At 36.6% G+C, this 15,209-nt stretch overlaps 1 protein-coding gene across 3 annotated transcripts in view; it reads right to left on the bottom strand.

Annotated features, from left to right (window-relative positions):
• Positions 1-705: 705 nt before the first annotated feature.
• Positions 706-15,209, bottom strand: part of wry (delta and Notch-like EGF repeat containing weary) — a 325,629-nt gene continuing 311,125 nt past the window's right edge. For all 3 annotated transcript variants that reach the window (XM_083127305.1, XM_083127304.1, XM_083127306.1), the window contains 2 exons: positions 9,717-9,826; positions 706-7,379 (listed from right to left, as the gene is read on the bottom strand). In XM_083127305.1, coding sequence (XP_082983431.1) covers positions 7,238-7,379; positions 9,717-9,826 — 252 coding nt within the window. In that variant the 3' untranslated portion in view covers positions 706-7,237. The remainder of the gene's footprint in view (positions 7,380-9,716; positions 9,827-15,209) is intronic.

Here is a 15,209-nt window from a genome sequence, read left to right as displayed (position 1 = left end):
TGTCAAAAACTTATATTCGATTGATGAAAAAAATACCTACAAAATATGATCCTCAAATAATAACGTTCAAACAGTACCTAAATAAAAAAAATGATAGGTTAAGTTATATCACTTAGGATCGTAAAAAAATTAAATAATCGTAAAAAAAGGATAGGTTAAGTTGTATCACGTAACATCATGATATACCTACCAAGTACGAGTGGGGGAAAAATGAGTATAGTGAAAATTTGTACTAAAACATCGCTAAACGCTAAAACATCGACAAAAAATTGTCAAAGTATGTCAAAAAGTGATATTCAATTGGTAAAAAAAGACCATACCTACTAAGTACTATTTTGAAACAACCAATATACACTACTGTTGTGGAGTATTGGAAAAACTAGAATATCTTCCTAAGACAAACATTTGAGGAACACTTTAGGCACATACATTGTACATTTAGATATCAAGTTTTGTCACACTTATTTGAAAAACTGTGAATGGGAAGCTTCTTTTGAATATAAATAATTCCAAAACTAAAATTGAAACAGATGTAAAAAAATTAATACACATACTAGAAATAATGTTAATAATAATGATGCAAGAGAAATTAATTCAAAATATACAAAATGCCAGAAAATACCATTTTATAAATTTCAATTATCAATTAAAATTAAACAAGAGGAATCAAAGTCAAAGTATCTTTATTTCACTGTAACTTTTCTATTGTACACTTAACCGTTTAGAACGTAACACTTATCTTTTTAAATTTGCTTAGTTTAGCACAACTATATTATGGCAGCTTATTACAAATTGTATAACAAAAGTACACACCAGTTCAACATTCACTTCTCATATGCTTGATTCTAACATTTATTTCATAACTTTTTTTCTTAAAATATTACATCAAACTGGTAATTATATTGCTTAAGGTAGATAACTGTGAGTTTTGGAGGGACTGTGAAAGAGAAGGCTTCCGACTGCTTTCTCTCGCCTTCACCACGAATCATACCACGATGCTTCACCTTTCTTTGACATTGCAAAAGGCATTGCTTTACAACAAAATACATTGATTTTTTCACAAGTCAGAATACTCCAAGTTTTAAGGATAGAATGAAATGCATTTATAAGATTAGATGAACGAATTTAGTATGAAAGAAAATATTATGTGAACGACCAAAACAGCAAGGTGGAATATATACAGGTGGATCCGTTTTGTGCTTGGAAATGTTCGTGTCATGTAGGTTGTATTCCCTCACAATCTTGCACAAATGTATATTCTGGAGTTTCTTTTACCTAGTTTAAAATGTCTTAAGTATAATTCAACAAATATGTGAGAAAATTAATTGTATAAAGGTGATAACGTTAAAATATTATACTTCTCAGAAACTTCACATCCTGACGTCATCATCTCAAACTCATGACGTCATTTATTCGTGATCGTTGAATATCCCTTACGAGTCTACACTTGTGTACATATTCCACCTTGTTACACGTATTAGCAATTTGACTGGTTACACCAGAAAGAATCATAGACATTATATTTTGACTAGTTACACCTAATAACCTCACAAAGAATGAGAGGGCCTTTTAAAAATTTGTACTTTGTAAAATCTAAGGGCTTGAAATATTTCAATTACGTAAATTTCTTTCAACTTTGACAATTCCAGGAATCTAATATCATCACACCAGTATCCATTTAGTAGAAAGTATTTTAAATATATGTGTATGTATGTATGTGTGTGTTTGTAAGATTTCACAGTAGTATATGTAGACTATATGTTGTCAGCCATTTCTTAAGCACATGACAGAAATTGATATGTAAAACAGGACTTGAAGATTTATTTTTTTATTCATGCAATTACTGAAGATGAAACTTTAAACCAACATTATTTTTTTATTTCAATTGAATATTAAAGAAACCTGCTTACATAGATCTGTGTACATAATTATTGAACGCAGGAATAGTTAAAATGTCAACACATTGATTAAAATAACTCGCAAACCCCAAAAATACAATTCAAGATATGACGATGGTGTCAGTGTAGATAAACTAAATGTAATCACTCCATAATTTATAATTTTCTTTTCTTATTCCATCCACATCTTTATGCAGTTTAAATACATCGTATTAGTTCCTTTAACATTTTTGTTTTGAAGTGTCCCATAAAAAAAGTTGTTCGTTTATGTAACAATTTGAGTAAAATAATGCAAAATATGGACCAAAAATGTAACCCTACAAATATTAAACTGATTGATTTCAGTTCGTGCTGTGAACACAATAAAGGCCATGGTGCCATTTTTTAGATTTTCTTCTGTAATTTGAAATAATGGACTCAAATTTCTCAAATTCATTTTTCACATATTTTCTTATAAGCTAAACACAACGTACTCGTAACACCCTACTAACCTTTCCGTCTCATTATACCACTGTCTCGTTTCGAAAAACCAAATCTTTAAAAACATCAGTTTAGAGTTTTCATAGTTTATGAATGGGAAATTTTCAGTTATTTCACACTTGTTGTCTGCATACTTGTGATAGAAAATAGGCATACGGTGCCCAAAGATTAATTACACAGACAGATTTGATGGTGTAGGAAGGCTCGAAGTTTCCCAAAGTTCGGAATGTCAGTTAATGCTACCTAGTGAGAGGAAACCTAACCTTAAGCATAATTCAGGCAGTGTATCTTTAGGAAAAATAACTGCGTTGTTAGAATTCACTTAATAATGGAGAAACTCGATTCACGAATATAATTATTTCAATCCGATTAATTTTAATGAATTACTGTTGTACTCGTCGGTGTAAATTATTGAGGTTTATGTTGACTTCTTGTCCTTCTCACACAATGGAGACATCAATATTTACTTAATTTTGTAAATATAGGGTGTTTTTTTTAAAGTGATAGAACTTTGAATTGAAATAAAACACATAAAAAAAATGTTTTAAGCCAATTGTGTTTTCATTTGAAAGATAACTTTCTGACATTTATTTTTTGAAAATAATTTCCGGCATATGTCCACCACGACTAGCTGTGATGCACCGGATTCGATCAGTGAAATTTTGAACCACTTTTTCAAGTAATTGAGGACGTATGTCGTTAATAACACGAGTTATGTTGGCTTCCAAAGAGTCAATTGTTGCTGGTTTATCAGCATAAACCAGAGACTTTAGACATCCCAAAGAAAATAATCCAGTGGCGTTAGGTCCCATGATCTTGTGAGGCCAATTCACTGACAGCACCGATATTTCCGAAGTGCTCTATACGTTTGGCGAACAGAACATTGATTTTGAAATATATTTCCACAATTTGTAAACGTTGTTGCGGCGTCAGTCTTTCCATGATCATTTGCCAATGCTCACTGATATGAAATGACAAAACAACATGTCATCAAAACAAAACAAATGACAGCTATCCCTATCGAAAGTTCTATCACTCTTAAAAAAACACTCTTTACATAACCGAATGCTTCAAACGACATGCATCTCAAGTATGGACACATTTACTCCAGATGATTCAATGCGATACTAAAAGTAAAGCTACATACTGTACCGTGAAGGCATATAGGGCTGTGGAGCTAGGGCTTCTCACATTCTCGATTTCACAATAGTTGGAGGTGATGTGAACGTATTTACCCCTACTCTCATTTCCAAGGGATGCATTGATTAGAGGGGCTGAGTGAGAACCGCTCTTTGAAGGGACAGTATGTTAAAAATTCCCACCCTAGTATTACCCATCCCTGAAATCGAACCCGGATCTTTTTCGTGGCACCCAGACGCCCAACCAATAGCCCACCGTGGCTCCTAAACATAATATAAATTTGTAGTTTCCTGTGCGCTTGCACCGTGCCATGCAGCCGCATACGACCGCTTTTGGGGGTGAAGTGATCAACGCCACGCTTCGGCTGCCTTTATCCCCAGATACCCATTTATTTGGGGCTGGGTAAACCCCGGAACCGCTTTATGCAGGAGCAAGGCTAGAGAAATTCAAATCTTAGGTCACCAATGCAGGGAATCGAACCAGTTTCTCCCGCGTGGTAGCCAGACGCCCAACCGACTGAACCACCGTGGCTCCTAATATATTGACATTATAATTTAAAAAGCTCGTTTAGTGACGTGGTGACCATCAAAAATTAAAAAGAACTCTGTTACGTCAGATTGGTATAAACGTGGATCGGAGCTAAGGTTCCACCATGACAGCTTCCTAGAGACAATTCACTAAAAGTCTGCGTGCAAGATGTGTCTAAGTAATTTACACTTCATGTCCACAATGTCTGGTCGATATTAATCGACTTACATTAATTATATTCGTGTATGGAAGTGAAATAATTATTTACTGAATATATTAACAACGATTCCACTCTAAGAGAATAAATCTTAAGAATATTTTCCATTTCATAATAAAAACATTCTCGGTGTGAAAATTAATATATTCAGCTCCCTTCTGCACAAGACGAATGTCATAATAAATGCGACGTTACTCTCATCCGTCTACTAACTATAACTAGTGAGCAATTCCCAATCCTACAAACTCTTTACAATTTCACTTAAATACAAAACGTTGCGCGTAGCAGTTACGAAGCACACTTGCAGTTAGCTAAATATCAAGTAGAGACCTTCAACTAGATCACAGTAGACAACTAGAAATATATCCTCATCAATAGAATTGCTACGTTCACTTGTAATAAAGTATGAAGACCTAAGGGCCCCTGGACATATATCAAGATAGTTAAATAAAGACAATCTAGAAAATAAGAAACAAGCAAAAATCCGATCCTGCCTTCTGTTCTATGCACTCTTGCACACCTTACAATACCAGGTCTTATCCTCATAGTGAAGATTTTCAAATTAGTAAAACCGTAACAGAAATTCGATTTGTGCGTTGTTATGCCTCGTATATTCACAGCTTCACGTGTAAATTATGATCTAGAAACCAAAAGTATTCACACAACCATCCCCGATTTAAAATTTGATAATGAATTCATGGAAATTTTAATGACAATTAGAAAACCTTCGGGACATTCTTTATTAATAATCTTGTAATATAGCGTAGAAAGTTGACTGGAGAAATAACGGTCTAAAACCGTCAATTTAAGTCTAAAAAAACTGTATTAGGTGCCATTACAAGGTTAATCTAATTTTAATGGTTCAGTTGTTAAAAATACATGTATGATGCACGTTAACTACAATTTATAAACATTGTCTATCTTTATGCATGATAAAATATTCAAATTTAAATAAAAAAACTGTTGTTTTCAGTTAAATGTAACGGTAAATATATTGAAATTTTTCATTATCTTACGATAACTTCAGTGTATTTGGTTTATTATGTTACATTGTCAGTAAAGCAAAACTGTTATAATAATAAACCATAACTTGAACAAAGAATTCCGTATCTTTCTGCTCTAAGTTTACTTAAGACTTGCATAATATTGTTGAATGCTATCCAGGGACACCTAGGCCAGCACCAAATTATTACTCGTCTTTCAGAAGATACTAATAACTGCACTCAATTATTAATATTCTAATTAAACTACACACAAGGTTGCTAGTCTTCTAACCAAATATAACGACAGAGTGTTGAAGTGTAGAAATTCTGTGCCAAGGGTAAAATTCAAAATCAAGTTTAGCTGGCTTCAGTCTTCTGGATTTCTCATAAGGAAACTGATTCTTAGAAGAGAAACGGGTAAGAAGAAACAGTTCAGAAACACAGAATATAATGTTTCTCATTTGGTGTCCGTGGGACTTGAAGCGGCAGTTAAAATATACTTACTTAATACTTTTAAATGAAACTTATGTATTTTTATAATACAAGTAATTTGTTGCCTGCAAAAGCAAGAGTAGTTCGAAGTCAAATATAATCGATTAAGAATAAAAATGCACCGAAGACAGTAACAAAACGGTAAAAGCTGACAAGGCTCCGATACAGTCTTGCTCAATAAACCATTAAAAGCAACGAAATCTGCGTCGCAAATTGATTGTCATGCAAACAAAATGTGATGGAAGAAAGCTGGAAAGTAGTCAAATAATTTGTCATACAAATGGAAGGTACTTGAAGGAAGATTAAAAGCACTCGAAGAATTTGTCATACAAATGATAGGTTCTTGAAGGAACATGAAAAGTACTCGAAGAATTTGTCATACAAATGATAGATACTTGAAGGAAGATGAAAATTACTCGAATAATTTGTCATACAAGTGATAGGTACTTGAGGGAAGATGAAATGTACTCGGGAAAATTGTCATACAAATTATTGGTTTTTGAAGGACGATGAAAAGTACTCGAAGACTTTGTCAGGCAAATGATACGTACTCGAAGAAAACTTAGAAGTATTCGAAGAATTGATAATACAAATGAAACATACTCGAAGGAAACAGAAAAGTACTCCAGAAATTAGTCATGCAAATGAAACATGTTCGAAGAAAACTGCACAGTTCTTGCGAACTACCCATGCGGAGAACCGTACCGTAAAAAGGCTGAAAAGTACTCAAAGAAATAGTTATGCAACTGAAAGGTACTCGAAGAAAAGTGAAAAGTACTCGAGGAACTGTTCATTCAAATTAAACGAACTCGAAGAAAATTGAAAAATGCTCGTAGAATTATCAATGCAAATGAAAGATACTCTAGGAAATCTGAAAGCATACTAGGAATTATTTGGCATGCAAATGAAAAATGCATGAAAATTCTCACTCATAACTCAGTACGGTAGCTATTTCAACGTATCCCACTGTTTCATTCTAAAATTTCACATTGGCAAAGGAGATCGAAAATCTGCAACATCATAACAGAAAATAATCAAAATAATGCATACCGGAATATACACACAAACATTTGTAAATATTACACATCTTAACAAGAATACTGATGTAGGAAACTCTGCAATCTCCAGAAGTTGTCAACGGGCACATTGTATCAAAAAACATTATTGACTCATCGGTAACCGAATGCTCAAAGCTCGAGTCTGGACACGCATAATTGTAAGCAGTACATTGTTGGGAAAAACAACAATACGGATCTGAATGGCAATGCTAGATCGAAAAATGGGGTTAACTGAAAGAGGTGGAATTCCCTGGTGATTTTCTAAGAAGCTGAACTTGCTTGGGAGATGAAGATTTTCTCGCTCTCCACACACACACAGGAATTACAACAGAACAAAAGACAGCAACATCTCAAGAACTGACATGTGAGCTTTGGTTCTCGCTTTCAAAGAGTCTAAAGTCTTTTGTTCTTCTTGGCGCTTGCTGGGGGAGGTGGAAGTGATTACTGGATTAGGGGGGAGCTCTGATTGTCACTGAAGTCGAGCGTGTAGTACATCTCCGTCGTGTCGAGGGAGGGGAAGGTCCGTCCGGAGGATGACATCCCGCTGTCCTTCTCTCTGTCCAGGGCGGAGGTGGAGCGGCTTCTGTTCAAAGATAAAGAAGCAGATATTGAACTCATACAGGCGGACAGGTATTCAACATTTTGGAACCGGAAGGGTTGAAAGAAGAATGGTTTTTGTGATATTTTAGGAGGTGCCGAGGGAAATTAGAGCTGTGTCCGGGTTTGTGATAAATTGTGGGAAGACTATACTAAGAGGGGTTCGCGGAAGGTAGAACCGGAAGACATAGTGGAGCACATGGAACCAGGATTTGACAAAGAGAACGTGTTCAGCGTTATTCATATTAAACTAAGTACGTGCCCAAAAAATGGAGCAAAGAGCACTGGATCAGTTGTATTCATATTAATTGGTTTACACACAGAGAATTCAAATTTTCCAAATAAAAACATAAGAGAACTCCGGAAAAACGGTTTTAAATGATCCCTGATTTTAGTTTTTGTCTTTGAGAAACTTTTAAAACGAAGGTTCAAAATGCCAATTACAAAAAAATATATAGTTTATCCCGTTCCTACTTAAAACGCAGCTATGTGATATCCACTTTTACAATTCCAGCACCATCCTAAAAAAAAATCCTGCGTACGCTAGTGGGGTGTGTCGAATAAGTTTTTCCAGGATTTGCCTGAGCCACACAGAATCAGTAGAAGAATGTGTGAAAATTGTAATACAGTCTGCTGGGAAAGTATATAGCCCAGTAAAATACAGACGGCTTTATCAGAACAACTCTACTGTCCCGGTCCGTAAAGCCAGTATTGTAAATCTGACTTCACATGTAGGCCTGAAACACGAAACAAATAAATTAAGAAACGCTCACAATGGTGGACGGTTGGAACGGGACTCTCAAGGCTCGACCACCTTCTCGGGGTGAGTTCTGGGTCGTTTCTAAGCAATGAAACAGAAGAGGAACTGCACAACTGTTCGTTTACATAAACATTAACATCATTGATGCAAGATTAACAGTCTGTAAAACATTTTACACGGCACGTTAGTTGGTACCCAAAATATTGTCATTTATTTATTTTTTATCACATTTAAGACAAAATTTAAGAATTTGATACCAAAAGTAGACTAAGTTCTGCTTATTTCATGTTCATTTTTATTAATATTTGAGGGGTTCAGAGCACAAGTGACTTAACTCCACTTTTCGTGGAAATTGAGTTGCAGGATAACTTAGAGCTGTGAAGTATCAAAAAATGTCAGTGTCACAAGTATCTCCCAAGTTTGAAATTCTTGCTCATAGAGGCACCACTATGATTGTGCTCCAACAGCTAAACATAGTACTAAGTTATTTAAATGTGTCTTTTTCTCAAAACTGTGCCCTGAATCCCTCATTAGAAACGATTTGCGATAGAAAAGTTAATACAAGGGAGGAAATTGAAAAGTTTAACTTTCTTGGGAAATTTTTCAAAATTTATCATTAATGATGAAGGGAGTGTGTGTTCTCCTGAAACGTCACAACGAAAAACTGTGTTTTTATGCTGGTAATAACCGTAGACTACAAGAGAAATAATAAGATCTAATAGTATGGCAAAGTTGCATTATGCAAATAGTAACGTAGAAAAAAAGTCATAATTGAATAATATCTTCAGTACAAGAACTCAAGAACAGGTTTGTCAGCTCACATCATCGAGGAGAAGCATTTGATTAAAAAGAGAAGGGTTTTAAAAAGAGAGAGGGAAATATAGATTTAAATATCTGAGAAGTTTCGCTCATTGCAGAAGAACACTGGAATAAATTAAATAATGAAAATGGTAACATAAACCCACTATGGAGTTTCCTTTTTCACAAGTGGAGTAAGCCACTATCTTTAAAATGTAATGTAACGGAAAACATTAAGAATCTCTGTGAAAGCATAGATGATTTTGAATTGCCTCATGATATTTGGGATTCATAATTTTCTATTTGAAATAATAATAAAACAGCCTGCTTATTTCACAGATAAGTTGCTACATTACAACAATGTAACATCCATTGTATAACTGATTCTTTTTTGTTAAAACTTTTTAACCTTTGTTATAAATGTACCTTTAATCAAACTAAAAATAAATGTCTGATGAAGGGAGTGTGTGTTCTCCTGAAACGTCACAACGAAAAACTGTGTTTTTATGCTTATAATAACACAGACTACAAGAGAAATAATTCTACAATGCAAGCAATGCATACGTACATACAAGAAGAACTATTAGATCTTGATAAGTGAATTCCTTCGTAACTTTCGACCCACCCTATTACTACCATTCATTGCAAGAACTGCAGCTTGAGTTAGTTGCATAGGACTTTGGAACTAGAGGGGTTCAACAAAAGCAACCGACTGCAATAGCATCCCCAGAGAAAGACTTTGGCTTAGCATCAGAGGGAACTCACCTTCCTTTGTTGGATTCGTCCAGCCTGTGGCCTCGGCAGGGGAGCAAAGGAGTCGCCTTCAGAAAACACCTCTTGTAGGTTTCGTGGACTCTGCAATGGCAAGCGGCGACCTACAAAGGAAACAACAGTCTCTTGTCAATAACAAAATAAATAAAGTAACATTAATCAAATAAATGGCATGTAAAATAAATATTGCCGAGTAATATAAATCCTTGTTTAGTCGATTTGGTAAGTTGTAACCATGGGTGTGTCTGCGGAAGAAACATTTTAGGTCTGGGCTTGATTGAGTCAAGGTAATACTGTATGACATGTTCTTTTATCCAAAGAATATTATTTAAATCAAACACAAGAATATGTTCACATGGAGACTCGCAGCACATTAGATGCCTCTCAGGGTATGGGTAATATCTCTGTTCGTTCGCTGGTTAAATAAAATCGAAGTCAAATTTTAAGGAAGTAAGATAAATACTTACTTGGGCAATTCCATTGGAGTTAAAGAAATAACAGCGTCTTGCAATTCAGCTTAGCCACTCTTTACCACACCAACAAAAATTAATGCCAAAAACTAAAAACAGAACACAGCACATAATTGTCATGGCAAGAGGTCTAAATAATTCAGGAGTTACAAAAAATTATTGCAAGTAAACTATTGAACTTACGTTAAAGAAACCAGTCCAGAACGTTCGAGGAACGCAAACTGTTTGTGCGTGAGAGTTCATATCCCTGCCGCTAGGTGACACTCAAATCACCCACATCACTCACAGTGTCTTGTGCAATGATCACCGTGTGACTTCTTTTTGTGGGGTTTCATCGAACACAGGGCATTCGTCTCACCGATGCCACGTGATATCGCAGGCCTTAGGAAGCGTATCATCGCAGCGATAGACACTATGACAGGCCCGTGCTGATGAGTGTGTGGTAAGAACTAGACTATCGTGTGGATGTGTGCCGTGTCACCCTTCGTGCTCACATTTTACACTTGGAGGTGTACAAAAAAAACTGAGTTCCTCGTTCGTTCTGGACTGGATTCATTAACGTAAGTTCAATAGTTTACTTGCAACAAATATTTGTATCCCATCAATTATTTATGAAACACCCGGTATATACATACAGGTCAGTAACTATCCTGCGACATCATCAGTGATAGGTCTAAATATTAAGTAACACAAGAATCACATACTAAATTACAGAGATTTAGAATAACAATAAACATTTTTGCAACCGGGAAGAACAAAAAACATTTGTACAACGAGAAAGGAAATTAACAATAACATATATTTGTACAGGGGGAAAGGACGTGTCAACTAATAGAACCCGAAACCCGAGCTCTCATTTTCTTTACCCAACCACCTGAGATTACCATTTGTCAATGTAATTACCTATGTTTAATAATAATGAAATTACATTATGCTGAGAGAATTCTTTGGTTTGTTAACCTATCTGGCCACCCTTTTACCTATTTTTATGGGTAGCAGTAAAATACTAAAGTAATCCCTCTTGCCTCATTCTCACTCGCAGGGTGGCGTAGCGGTAACGTCGTGGCCTTGTAATCAAAGGGTCTCGGGTTCGATACCCGGTGGAGGCACATAGTGGTTCGGATTCTACTTTAAACTGTAGTTTCCAGTCCCGATTAGCCTTTCTGTTCACAAAGTGGACTTAAAACAAGAAATAAATCAAATGAATCACTCGAAGGATCGCTAGGTGTCTGGGATTGTGTAGTGTCGATGGATTCCTTGAGAAAAAGAAACCCTGCTAGGAAACTTTTAAGGTTCTTTTTATGATGTTTTCTGCCGATTCTTTCCCCCCAACAGAGCTCATTAAGGAATTCTCCAATGAATTCCTCTTCGCTCATTGAAAATTAAAATCGGGGTTGATTCCACGTCGGGCCTTTTTAATTACATTCAGAAGCCTCCCGATGCAGAAGCCAGGCATGAGAATACTTACAGGCCAGAAAGGTGAAACGGAGAATAAAAAATATTAAGAGAATATTCAGAAGTTTCGGTCCCAACCGTGCTATGAATTCCGAAATGAGCAGTGTTATGAATATACAACGGGGCGAGCTCAAAGTTTGTGTCTTATAAGGAGGGGGAATTATGAAAATGCAACGTGTACAGTTTGGTCCAAAAGTCTTTTGTGTCTTGATTTTGATAACAGAGCAGGTATTTGTTTTCAACACGATCTGCTTTTCCACTCCTACTTCTCTCCTTGTAATAGCTTCTTCCTACTCACTCTTTCTACTTTTGCTCTGTTTTTTGTCCAACAACAATTCTTCTCATTCTTCCCCTTCGTGCTGTTAAGCGTCTGGGTCCTTCAGCCATCTGCTCAAACTCTTCCATCTTCTCTCTTGATTTCCATTAATGTCTTCCCTCTTTCAGCAACCATCTCTGACAGGTATTGCTCCCATTCTATCCGAGGTCTTCCTCTTCCTCTCCTTCCTTCTGGTCTCGCTTTCATTACTTGTTTCGGTTTTCTTTCTTCTCCCATTCTCATGACATGACCACACCAACCCAGTGTTGTTCTCTCTATTATCTCTTCAATTGATTCTACTTGTAGCTGTTCCCCGATTTTAGTGTTCCTGATTCTATCTCATCGGGTTTTTCGTACGACTCTTCTGAGGTATTTCATCTCTGTTGCTGTTAATCATCTACTTTTATGCTTATTTTGGAGCGTTAAGCTTTCTATGCCATAGAGCATTTATGCAATTATAGTTTTATAAATCCTAAATTTGGTATTTTCTTGTACCTCCTTTTTCACTACTATTGTATTACTTATTTGGTAATATATTTTATTTGTTTTTTGAACTATGTTATTTATTTCTTGTTCTACTTTTCCATCGGCTGTTCCTCATCTTCGCGACTAGCGAAAAGTGGCAGAAATTAATAACAATAGCAGGGCCTGCCGTGTGGCCGCGGTGGCTCAGTCGGTAACGCGTCTGACTACCACGCTAAAGGTCCCGGGTTCGATCCCCGGCCGGTTCAAATCTGGGAACTTTTCTAAGGATGGAAGCGGCCCCGGCGCCTACCCAGTGTCGAATAACATGGGTACCTGGGGGAAACCCTGGGGGGCAAAGGCGGTCAGGGGCGTGATGCTGATCACATCACCCCACTCACGACCGGATCAAGAAAGTGTCGGGCGTTACCTCCACACCCCCTATACGCCTTCATGGCGTTGTGCTATGCACAGGGGAGCACTTTACTTTTTAGCAGGGCCTGACTCTATTATTCAGAATTTCCCTTATTGAGAAATAATCTCTCCATATCACATGTATTTATTCCTGAGAATTAAGATATATACGCTATTGAGAGTTACCCCTTAGGAGAAGAATATCCACTTAGGATATTCCTTGGCACGCCACTGGTTACCAACTTTCATATACACCCGCACATCTGCAGACGTGTGTGCAAGAGATAGTTCCATCCGCCATCTGCCTTGTTCCCACAACTCCCCCCCCCCCCTTTCCATACCCTTTCACGGCCACTGGAAGTCTCTCCACGGAGCAAACTTTCTCCAGATCTGCAAGAAGAGGGCAGACCGACGGAAACGCCTGCAGCATCCAAATACGGTTCTTCGCTCTGGACCAACTTTATGAGAGACGCGGAGACGGAAAGAAGGCAACAAAAGACGCAAGTTAACATCGAGATGTTTGCGGATGAGGAACAATAAGGAGAGGAGAGGAGCAGCTGTGCGTATCGCTTTGTCTTGAAGTTTGGCGGTGGCTGAAGTTAGCAGAAGTATAGTTCATCCTGAATGTCCTGAGCGTTGCTCTCTCTCTCTGGCATTCCTGAACCTTTCATCTCAAACTTTCTCATATGTAAACCTGGATACTAATCTTTTAACATTACTTACGCATTTATCTCTTAACAAATTACAATATGTAAACCTTGATTGTGTTTAAAACCAGAACAACCAAGATACATATAGCTATAAATCAAAATTAGTGTAATCTTCAATACCAGTGTAAACTTATTTATTTATATTTTATTTAAATTTAAATTGTAAAACAAAAAATGAAATAAGTTAGTACATAGTAAACTGAGGAACCGAAATTCTGAGGAAATGACGTCCTGGTTTATTGTTTAAAGGCACCAGGACATAAGCGCATACCCCCTGAATGTATGCGTGTGGAGACGGGCTTCTTTAGGGGTTTCCCCCTTTATTATTTCTGTCATTCCTGAACCCGAAGTATATTGCTTTACCAACATAAGACAAAATCTACCATTACCGGGTCTCCACAATGCGTAGTGGATACATTGTTGCCTTATAGTAAAGAATATCTGCCAAAATAACGAAGACAGAACTCTTGACTTTTTCTTGACCTTTCTTTCCTCTTTCTTGACCTTTCTCCCCTTTTTCTTAACATTTATTTAATCGCTCCTTACTTAGGTATAGTTAGAAATTTAGAAGATATATATTTTCATTCACTGAAAAACCCCTACCACAAGGCTGCTGGTTACGATGAAAACATAGCTGGACTTTAACAAGAGATTTAGACTTGCTCTTATTAATGCACGTAAATATAATGCTTCAGACTTCACCATGGATAGGGAATGGCCACATTACTTATATTTTTACAAAACTTCACGCATATAAGAATGTATTTCTTAAGAATCAAAGTGAAAAGTCTTAACCACAACTCAATAAAATTTCAGGTTTCCAAATATTCAATTTTATCAAATGCCAGTATAGGTATATAAAAATGTAAATTCACTAGTGTAAAAAATAGCAAAAATTATTGACCACAAGCATAATTTCTTGACTTTTTCTTGACCTGTCTGTTGATTTCTAGACTATAATGACATTCTTGACTGGTAGATACCCTGTGTAATCAAGGGGTCCCTGATTCGATAACCGATGGAGGCACGTAGCGGGTTGGATCCCATTTTCAACCCTCGATTAGCCTTACTGTACATAAAGTGGACCTAAAACTCAACCCTTTCTGTCTTTACTATTACTTATCCCTATCCTGAGCAAAAGGATTCCGAGTGTTGCAGCTTTGAGTAATACTCGTGTTATATTCTGATTTATGAAAAATTAGATTTGTTTACAACTTCTCTTAGGGCCTTGGGAGAATCCCTACTATTGTCACAGGGATACACATTACATTATTACTCATATTTTAGTGTACAAGGTGGTCAAGAAGTGATCTTGCTTTACTATTATTGTAATATATAGGGTGTCTCAAAAGTCTCCATACATAGGGAAAAACGACTTTGCTCAGTTCTGTTACAGAATGTTCTCAATGTGTTGGCCATCAAGTCTCAGACACAGATCAACGCGTTCGAGCCAGTTTCACCGAACATGTAACAAGATGTGTGGCGTCACATGATTGCAGTCGTCGATGATGCGAGCTTTCAGATGAAGCATATCCTGATTTTCTCAGTATCGTGAGTTATTCTCTTCTCAGGGGCATGTCTCCTGTTAAACTCCTCTTCCACATGCCTGCTGCTACCTGATCCAGCCAGAAGGATTATCTCGAAACGGTTTCCACGTCTC

The sequence above is a fragment of the Lepisma saccharinum genome, chromosome 8 (genome assembly GCF_977018435.1).
Source record: "Lepisma saccharinum chromosome 8, izLepSacc3.1, whole genome shotgun sequence".
In the NCBI taxonomy this organism is placed as follows: domain Eukaryota; kingdom Metazoa; phylum Arthropoda; class Insecta; order Zygentoma; family Lepismatidae; genus Lepisma; species Lepisma saccharinum.
This window is presented reverse-complemented; position numbering and strand designations above follow the sequence as displayed.